A 10,819-nucleotide genomic window follows, 5' to 3' on the forward strand; every position below is an offset into this window, starting at 1 on the left:
AATGGGGCATGACGTATGTGAATGATTCAATACCCTCTGTATAGTGATAAATAATGAAAGCTTTAATAATCAACAACTTTAAAATGATGATCAAATAGAACCCCAAAACTTAAAAATCTGAAAGAGGAATAGAGAGAGGGGGATGGGAAAAAGGGATGTTAGGAAGGGAAGAAAAAAAAGGAAGAACAAAGACAAGAAATGGTAAGGATACATGTATTATACTCAAATTGTTTTGGAGCGTTTACCTTTAAAGAAATATATATTACTTTAATTTTTGTAGGACTTAAAAGTTTACCCCTGATGACTATTTCTCAGAAAATGGTTTATAATTGTCATTGAATATGCTTATTAGATTCAAGGTGATAGGTTTTCCAAATCTTATTAACAATCATTATGATAGACAGTGCTAATTTCTCCAAATTGAAGCAATTAAGTTAGTGGATATTAGAATATAATTGAGGTTTGTTTGGAACATTCTGTATTGGATGGTGTAAAAGGGAGTAAGATGGGCGCTTCAGGAGGGATATACCGGTGATGTCTAATAATAGACAACCTCGTTCCATAAACTTACAATTTGAGTACACTAACAAATGTAAAACATGGTGACCCTCTCAAGCAGCCAGTGAGATAACTTGGATTAATCACATGCCATCTAGAAGGAATTAGGCAGAGATGCTCAAACCCAGTTCTCAAGAGCTACCAACAGGTCTTGTTTTTAGGATTTCTGTCTGTAGAAACAGGTGGGATAATTACTGACCCAGAAAAATAGACTAAATCGTCTGTGCATTATTAAATATATTCTCAAAACATGAACTCTTGGTAGCACTTGAGGACTGAGTTTGAGCACTTCTGGGGTAAGAGAACACCTATAAAATATCTTGTGAGCATTTTCCTTAGCTTCGACACAGATCAAGGTTTTGCAATTTTTTTTGCTGATAACTGCCCACATTTCTGCTTCCAGTCACTCCCAGATCTTCTTTCCAATTAATTTCATGCCTATCCTTTTGAAGAAGGCCAAAGTTAACCCATAATTTATAAAAAGTAGAGATGAGGCCTCTTGAAGGCCATCCCCACCCAATGATTCCAAAACAGAAGGTTTAGATACACTAGTTGGTATATTTTGGGAGTTATAAAATGTCTACTGTATAAATATTAGAAGGAACCAAACTGTTCTATAGTACACAATCATGGTGCCCCAAATCTTTATATTTTTGTAAGAAAATTATACTAGACATTAGGGTGGATAAGTGCCTCCAGACCCTAACTCAGATAAGCCTGCTACCTTAATATCAGTGGACACAAGGTGTTGTTTATCAATGCTTTCTACCATCTTAAGAGTAATACACTTTGTACAGTGCTGCAGAATAGGTGTCTCTATAAAATAACTGATGATGATTATTGTGTGCTTTGTCCTTGTTTTATACACACAATAAAAAAAGTACACACACACACTGCATTGCCAAAAGTACATGGACGCTCAAACATCATAGCCATATGTGCTTGTTGAACATCCAGAACCATGGGTATTAATATGGAGTTTATCCCCCATTTGCTGCTATAACAGATTCTACTCTTGAACATGGCTGCAGAGATTCTCATCCATTCAGCCAAAAGAGCACTAGTGAGGTATGTCACTGATGTTGAGGTCAGAGCTCTGTGCAGACCTGTTAAGATCATTCATACAAAACTCAAGTAACCATCATTTTTATAGACCTTGCTTTGTGCACAGGGTCATATTCATGCTGAAACAGAAAAGGGTCTTCAAAAAACTGTTGCCACAATGTTGAAAGCACACAATTCTCTAGAATGTCATAGTATGATATAGCATTAACATACCTCTTCACTGGAACTAAGGGTTTTGGGCCAAACCTTGAAAAACAGCCCGAACATTAATCCTCCTCCAACAAACTTTACAGTTGTCAGTAGGCACTCGGTTAGGAAGCATTCTCCTGTCAACCTCCGAACTCAGATTCATCCATCAAACTGGCTAGATTCATAATTTCAGAAAACTTGTTTCCACCACTCTAGAAACCAATGGCGGTGTGCTTTACACCACTAGTCACATTTGACATTGTTCATGGTGATCTGAGACTTGTGTGCAGCTGCTCGGTCATGGAAACCTAATCCATGAAGCTCCCAACAAAGTTCTAGTGCCAACTTGATTCCAGAGGCAGTTTGGAACACAATAGGGAGTGTTGCAAACAATGTCAGCTTTTATACACTATGGGCCTGATTCATTAAGGAACTTAAATTAAGAAGTTTCTTATTTAAGTCTGCTGGACAAAATCATGTTACAATGCAAGTGTTGAAAATTAGTTTTGTTTTTTCATGCAGCACACAAATATAAACTTTAAATTTCAGTGTACAAATAAGCTATCAAGCATTTGTGTGATACATGAAATAAGAGTCAGTATTTAACTTATGTGCAAAATAGAAAACTAATTTTCACCCCTTGCATTGTAACATGGTTTTGTCCAGCAGACTTAAAGAAGAAACTTCTTAATTTAAGTTCCTTAATGAATCAGGCCCTATGTACTTTAGCATTGTTTTGTGAGCTTGTGTGGCATACTATTTCGCTGCTGTGTTGTTGTTGCTTCTTGATGTTTCCACTTCACAATAGTAGGACTTACAGTTGACCAGAGCAGCTCTAGCATGGCAGAAATATGAAGAAGTGACTTGTTGGAAAGATGGTATCATATTCCCGTGCCAGGTCAAAAGTCACTGAACTCTTCAGTACAACCCATTCTGGAGCTAATGTTTGATTATGAAGATGCATGGCTGCTAAAACCACTGACAAGTGAAGTGAATCACATTATCTTGTTACAATGGTACCTGTCAAGCAGTGGGATATATTAGGCAGCAAGTGAACAATAAATTCTTGAGTTGATGTATTGGAAGCAGGAAAAATCGGCAAGCGTAAGGATCTGAGCGCCTTAGACAAGGACCAAATTGTGATGACTAGACGACTGGATCGACACATCTCCAAAACAGTAGGTTTTGTGGGGTATTCCCAGTATGCAGTGGTTAGAACCTACCAATAGTGGTCCAAGTACCTACAATGGGCACATGAGCACCAGATCTGGACCAATGGATGAAGGTGGCCTGGTGCAATGAATCACATTTTCTTTTACATCATGTGGACAGCTGGGTGAGTACGCATCCTTTGCCTGGGGAAAAGATGGCACCAGTATCCATTATAATAAGGCAAGCTTGGTGGAGGAAGTGCAATGCTTTGGACAATGTCCTGCTGAAAAGAATGTTGGTCCTGCCATTCATGTGGATGTTACTTTAACATGTACAACCCATCTGAACATTGTTACAGACTAAGTACACCCTTTCATGGCAACAGTATTCCCTGATAGCACTGGTCTCTTTGAGCAAGATAATGTACCATGCCACACTGCAAAAAAAAAAAAAAAAAAAAAAAAGGGTTCAGGAATGGTTTGAAGAACATGGGGGGGGGGGGGGGGGGGGGGGGGGAAGGTCCAGTGTTGACTTGGCCTCCAAATTCCCCAGATCTCCATACAACCGAGCATCTGTGGGTTGTGCTTTAAAAACAAATTTGAGCCCAATTTGCAAATTACAGGACTTAGAGGATCTGCTGTTAACCTTCAGAGGTCTTGTGGAGTCCATGCCACGAGGGGTCAGAGCTGTTCTGGTGGCATGAAGGGGTACCTACACAAATTAGGCAGGTGGTTTTAATGTTGTGGCTAATCTGTGTATATTTATATGAAGATGCATGGCTGCTAAAACCACTGACAAGGGAAGTGAATCACATTATCTTGTTACAATGGTACCTGTCAAGCAGTGGGATATACGCACATATACTTAGAATATGCACCTTATATAAATTATAATGAATAAGGCTGAATAACCCAGAGGAAATACTTCCCTTACAAGGTTTTGTCCAGACATATTTGAGCTTCCATAAATTCCCTAAGATCATATGTGTGACTTTCTCTTTAAACAAATTATTCTGCTCCATAGTAAAATTGCCTATATAATATAAAACACCCTTAAAAACATTATATGCACACCAGCTCAAAAGTAGAGCACTGCTTAGCGTTGATTGCTACTCCCTTAGATAGGAGGAAGCGCTAAACCCTGATGCATTTCATCATATTAGATTTCAGTAGATAGGGTATTAGTTTGTAAAGGTATTTCACTGTGGAGAACACACTTTCTTTAACCTATATACATATCCCATATTGAGATTATACATGCAACATTGTTATATGTCACTAAAGGTACATTGATCATGTCTGGAACACTCCAGAATCAAATTATCAAACTGCCAAATGTAGACAGTAACACTAGAAATGCTGCAGAGTACTTTGCAATTTGCTGAATAAGGAAAGTAATTAATAAGACAGTTCTAGTGCAGGCCTTAAAGAAATGATCATAAAGATATGTCAGATGTTGAATGCAGACTTGGTAGACTTGCTAGTTTCCTGCCCCCTCCTCTGAGAAAGCTTCTCTATCCACCTCCCACCTGCCTTATCCACACAGGAAGTGACAGCGCTTGTTACGACTTGCTGGTTGTTGGGCAGCAAGTTCAAGAGAAGCAGTTGTACCCATATATGGAAATGTACGGCGCATGCAGTTGTAACCCTTTCAATAATGTTGACCAGTTCTTTAGTTAAACATCTACTCAATAGAAAAACAATCATCTCTATGAAACAGACTTGAAGAAGTTAACAAATATAGATGTTCAAAAATCACTTGATTTAGCAAGAATAAAACCGGAACTACAATAAGGTAATGCAGACTATCAAACGTTATAAAAGCAGATCTTCAAAAAAGGGAATACAATCCATACTCCTGCTCACAGTTTGGCGCTATTTAGGGTGAGGCAAGAGGAGAGTTAATGCTTTCAGCAACAACTCTCTTTCCGTTACATTTAGCTTTGCTCTCATAGTAACTGCTAGCCACTTCCTTTCCACAGCCCGAGTAGATGAAAACTTGTGACGTATCTGTGGTAAGGAAGGAGTTAAAAGCACATTGTGGTGTTGCTGTAGAGTTTCACACTTACTAGTTATTATAAACTGCACGTAACTGTCTGGAGTGCTACCTTTTAAACTGTGGGAAGAACCCACCTTGTTGGCCATAGAGAAGGTCTCAGAACCTGATAGTATTGCATTAGTATCTATTACGTTAGTTGGGGTTTGATGATGCAAAACATAAAGAAGGGATCCACGCCATCAAAAGTAAAAAAACAACATAAACAAAAAGCCACCAACTCAAAACACAGGTCTAGGGAGTCGATTTAAACAGAGCTTGCATGAGAGACAATAACTCAAAAGACATTATGGAATAATAAATCTTTATTTGTTTCCCCTAAACAAGCATTTACAACCTTCCTGGTAACTCTCCGCTGGTTTCTGATCTATGAACATCCGTATAAGTGGCGGGCAAAGAGGCACAACCCTTCCCCCACAGCAGGGAAACCACAGTTTCAGCAGCATAACAGGAAAATAAAACCAACGGAAGAACAGACATAGACATCAACCCAATCTCTGCTCCAGCCCTTCTCTTGCAGTCATGTCTTGATGGCAGTGTCTCTGGATTTGTAAACCACACCTCGACTCTTCAGCTCACGCACAATACCTGAAAGTGAAAGAGTGGTACCATCACGGTGCACGTGAAAGTCAAACAGATTTAAGAACAAAAGATAAGGTTTCTAATCACACTATGAAAAAGGGCTACATCCAAAATAAGACACAAAATCTTTGCATAATAACCTGTGTGTAATAATGTGTAGGAACTCCTATCATATCATTTCTGTAAATAGATGCAATCTTCAGATTCATAGTTGAAAGGTAAACTGAAAATGTCAACCAGTTTTGATGCTTACAAACCTATGAGGTAGATATTTCCATATACTGTGTTGTTTAAGCTGTGCTTCCATAATCGATGCATCATTACAGGAATAACCTATTTGCATCTACGTTACCATTCTTTTCAATCCTTTTTAGCAATTTAAACTGTTAGAGATTTGCAAGTAGTCACATTAAACAAGTGTACATTGCAAGGTATTTGTCCCTGCTCTATTTAGCTTTGCTATGAAAGACAAACCTGTAAAAAGCAAAATCACCAAGACCAGGAATTAAGTTTGATCTGTACTTAATGATATTTCTATATCAGCAATAAGTGCCTCTGGAGAACAGTCTGCTCACACGGCTGTATGGCTATGTCTAAATAAGCTATTTAAAGCAGAAGATACATAGATATCCCATTATACATTTACTAAGCAACTTTAAAAGCTGTTTTATCAGTTTCTTTTGCTAAATATATGAAAAAAAGTACAAAAATGCAAACTAATTTTGTGTTATCAGACTTAACAAAAGAGTGCTAAGCAAAGTCTACAACAATCGTTATCACCATGGCTAATGGCAGCCTTTGTGTTTGCAAAGTTATGGTACAAACCACAGTTTCAAATATATGTGGTCATTTATAAAATATGTCACCTAATTTATTACAAAAGAAAAAAAAAAAGGCACAAATCAGTTTTTTTTGTAAGAGGAACTGTCACCTAAACATATTGTGGACGTTGTTCAAAGACTGTTGGTACTAGTGTCATACATGAAAGATGTCTGCACTAGTGTGGACAATGTTAGCACAGCACTTATGCGTACTAAGATCTGTATGTTCAGTATAGCTATGAAACTCATAAGGACCCTATGGACAAATTATGAATATAAGACAGCACCAGAAAAATTTCTCTACAATTGCCTCACATTCCCAAACACTTCCATTACCTTGTGGCAAACGACCTGTGACAGATACTGCATACACCCCTGGTTTGAAGTTAGCTGATTGAAAGCAGAAAGCAAAATATCAGAGTATTAGGAATTAATGTAACATGTTATAACTTGTTTCATACACATTTTCTCCAGTTCCTGCTCTCCCCATCCCCCCTCCACAACGTATTTCTACATATGTCGTTTCCTGGCACTTGTAACAGTTTTGACAAGATTGCAAAATGTTCAATACACACTACATTTACTGAGTAACTCAGTATCGAAATGTCTGAGCAGGCAGGAAATGACGCTTGCGGACACTGGCATCCTCATTACTTATTGAGGTATGTTAGGCTACAGTCATATACAGATGTGGGTAACAGAGCTACACACATTACAGAAATTATCTGTTTTTGGTTATTTTCTCTTTTTATTTATCAACTAGTTATCATGTAAATAGATGAATGTATAACAATTATTTTGTAATAGGACTTAGTTCCCAATCTGATGCTTGTAAATCTGTTTGCAGAGCTCACCATGAAATACAGTTCCAATATTTGATTTCTCTTACACATAACCCCTCTATCTCCTTATAGAGTCTCTTACAATACATTAACTTAGCAAGGACTATATGTGAAATCATTGAGGGTAGGGTATGACATCAAAGAGGGAATGATGGGGTCCACAAAGGTTCAAATATATGACAGACCAGGAAACGAGATGGTGAGTGATAAAGCTATGTCTAGCATATATACTACTTTGATCAGAACAATTTTGAGGTTAGTGACCCAATAATAACCCCCTCACAGTGTCAAATCAGACCATTATGAATGCATAGTTTGTAAATATGGCAATGTATTTATTCTTGAACTGTCTCATAGAAGTCTGGCTGTTCAGCTTTTGCTTTGATAAAAAAAAAAAAAACATATTGGTCAGATGATATAAGGAACAGGAATTGTGCTGCTGAGAGGAGTATTTACTAATCATGCTTTAATACCCAAGATGTAACATAAAACTGTCCAGTGGAATAGGAATGAAACAAAAAAAATGCTAAATATATGTTAACATTACTAGGAGACAAGTAACGTAAACTATGGTTTTACAACATTTTAAGAAATGAATGGATATCAGATTTAAAGGCTCACTAACAAAATAAACAAAGCTCAAACCCCATTTAAATATTTTATACTCTCAGACTGCCTTGTTACAAATGCAATCCTTGTTTCAGAAACTTGATTGTTTTGTAAAAATAAGTTGATCTGGGATTTATATGCATATCAAACATAATTAAGGCATCAAGTACTTTAGGAAATCAACATTTGGAATATAAAGGATTTATTGCTAATGTCATGGGATTTTGTAGATCCAAAAAGGTCAAATGACTGAGTGAATCTGGATGCAAAACATCATAAAAAAAAAAAATAGCACTTTAGCTCCAAAGATATTCTGTATATGCACTTGACACAAGCAAGTTTTACTTCAAAGTACATGAAAGCTATCTAAATGCCATTCAGCTACTCTCCCCTTGCTTCTGGTATTGTACAATTGTTATAATACTCACTTATTCGCTGCCACTTGGACACCCAACTGTCATCAGGGCTCATCATGGCCACAATACTATAAAAGAGAACCCTGAAGTTAGATATTAGTTTCGGAAACCTGTGAGTTATGCATTTTAGGCACAGACAAGTACAGAAACTAACAGCATGAATGATTGTGTTTGTTTTCCTTTTAGTACAGATACTCAGAAATGTTTGACTGTAAGAGAGACCAACAGCAAAAGAATCAGCTTAATACAGGGATTTGTCTTAACATGAATACAATTTTAGGAGTGTACACTTATGGACAAGTTGTGTCCATCTTGCCCTCCAATTAGGGGGTGCCATCATGAGCCGATGAACTCTAAGAGAAAGGTATTGACGCTCCCTCTCTCATTGGTAAGCAGTGCAGAGTAGGTCCTAGGGAAACCGAGGAAGAACTCAAAACTGCTACATACAGGAGGTAGGTAACAGGCAGAATGTTTCCATAAATGGACTATGAATAATAATAATCTCAAATATAATTAAAAAATAATTATGGGGACAGAAATACATACCCATCAAATGAGGAGCTTGTACAATCATACACCATCTCTCTGTTCCCCTTCATCTGTAGATATGCATCACAATTATCACAGCCATCATATTCAAACTGGTCGATGGTCTGCAAAAGTAATTAAAAGCATGTATTGTTGGAATAGAAATGAAAATGTATGCTACACTTGTGAAAATTTTTAAAACAAGCTTCATATTCCAATTTAGTTTCTTTATATATAAATCAAACTTCTATCTCAGATTGATTATCCATTGTATCGCCAGTTCTTGGACCCTTGCAGCTCCTGAAATAGTCACCTGTGTCTGCTAGTAACCCTCTCCAAGACTTGATACCCCCATAACTTTAAATGATTACAACACCCAGTGGAAATGTTGATGGCATTGATTGGACAGCTGCCATGCCATCAAACCACTGTTATCAATATATATGCACTTTACTCAAAGTTCTCCAGGATATCAGGAACAGCAAAGGTACAAACCCTGCAATAATGACAGTTAACTTAAATACAATGAAAAAAAAAATTACAATAAAAGTTTTGAAGGGATGGTTGGAGAATATAAACGGTGAGATACAGGGGAAAGTTGGAAGACTAAGTCAAGTGACCCAAAAGAAAATAAATAAAAACAACATTGCTTTCCACAGGACAAGGCACACTGTGGATTCTGGAGACCATTCCACTTCTACAACTGCAGCCAAGAAGAATAGTCTGCACCAAAATTCCTATATCCTTAATATATCCTTAATAATTCAAGCAAAAAGGAACTGAAGAAGGGTATCTATAGGCATTACACCATCTGAGCTAACATCAGCTATACATAGTGTGCAATTTTAGAATGGTGCTCAAACGCATAAAGTCAGTGAAGAGGGAGAAATATCTCACATTACCATAGCTCCATCCTTGGGAATAGGTTTTGTAAGGAAGAGTAGACGGCTCCCACTGACACAAATTTTTAACAAGCTACCTGACACATGCCTGGAAAGCAGGCACATGTAACTCACGATGTAATAACATACAGCGTGTTATTGACACGCATAGGTCACATTAGCCTTCAACAAACGTGGCTCCACCTGTTGTGGAACTGCAAGTGTCAGCATAGCTGAAATGATATTACTTGCTGTTACACAATACCTAGCGAGCCAGGTTAATAATACCCCCATATATTTACTTATAAACACGTAACTTGAGCGAGGAAATACTCACCTTCACCACGGAACACAATAAACAAGCTCTCAAGTGTCTCAAATCTTTCGGTACAGTTTCCAACGCCATTCTGTGGACACCGGAAGTACGTCAAAACAACAAAGGAAATATAACCGGTTACTAGAGAAGAAGGGACCTCTCCGTGGTGTCTTAATGCAAGACGCTCTACACCAGCTCCGAAATCTCTATCGTAACATTCATCTGACCACCTATAGGGGGCCTACATACTGTGAGTGGTTTGCGTTATGGGCACTGTGTAGTCACGTGATCCCTAGACAGCTATTGTACGGCTGTGCATAGTACATCGTATTCCTTACAATTTGTTCTGTATTTTGGGAAACATTGATTGCGAAATAAATACATTAGGATACTCGATGACAGCGCATCTGCATTTTCCGTTCTTGTGATGTTTATAAAACTTTAAATATATGAGTGGGAATGGCAAAGTAGGGTTAAGGTAGAGACAGGGGCTGAGCGGGTCAGGAGGGCATCTGCTCCCCGGGCCGATCCCATTGTGAGCTATCTTGGTCTGGGTCTTTGAGCTACCTGCATTTTTTTTACTTTTAAAATGTTTTTTTAAAAGAGGAGGGGAGGGGGTGAGGCCAGGTGATATTTGAGCAGAGTGTATACAGTGGCATCTGTTGGCAGGATTTCATAAAGTCCAATGCATATGTGTGGGCCCCCACTGCTCCATCATGTGGTTCTGAAGCCCTCAGTATAAAAGCTATTTAAGCTGCTGATTTCTAAGCTGACATAGAGCAGTCAACAAGCAACTTAGACAACG

General features: G+C 38.0%; 1 protein-coding gene across 1 annotated transcript; it reads right to left on the reverse strand.

Moving 5' to 3' along the window:
* Positions 1-5,306: 5,306 nt before the first annotated feature.
* Positions 5,307-10,195, reverse strand: SUPT4H1 (SPT4 homolog, DSIF elongation factor subunit). Its single transcript, XM_075196606.1, has 5 exons — positions 10,036-10,195; positions 8,836-8,942; positions 8,302-8,357; positions 6,759-6,812; positions 5,307-5,607 (listed from the first exon to the last, which is right to left on the reverse strand). The coding sequence occupies exons 1-5, from the start codon at positions 10,102-10,104 to the stop codon at positions 5,540-5,542; spliced, it is 354 nt and encodes a 117-aa protein (XP_075052707.1). The 5' UTR covers positions 10,105-10,195; the 3' UTR covers positions 5,307-5,539.
* Positions 10,196-10,819: the final 624 nt, after the last annotated feature.

This window comes from Mixophyes fleayi, chromosome 2, assembly GCF_038048845.1.
Source record: "Mixophyes fleayi isolate aMixFle1 chromosome 2, aMixFle1.hap1, whole genome shotgun sequence".
NCBI classification, from domain to species: Eukaryota; Metazoa; Chordata; class Amphibia; order Anura; family Limnodynastidae; genus Mixophyes; species Mixophyes fleayi.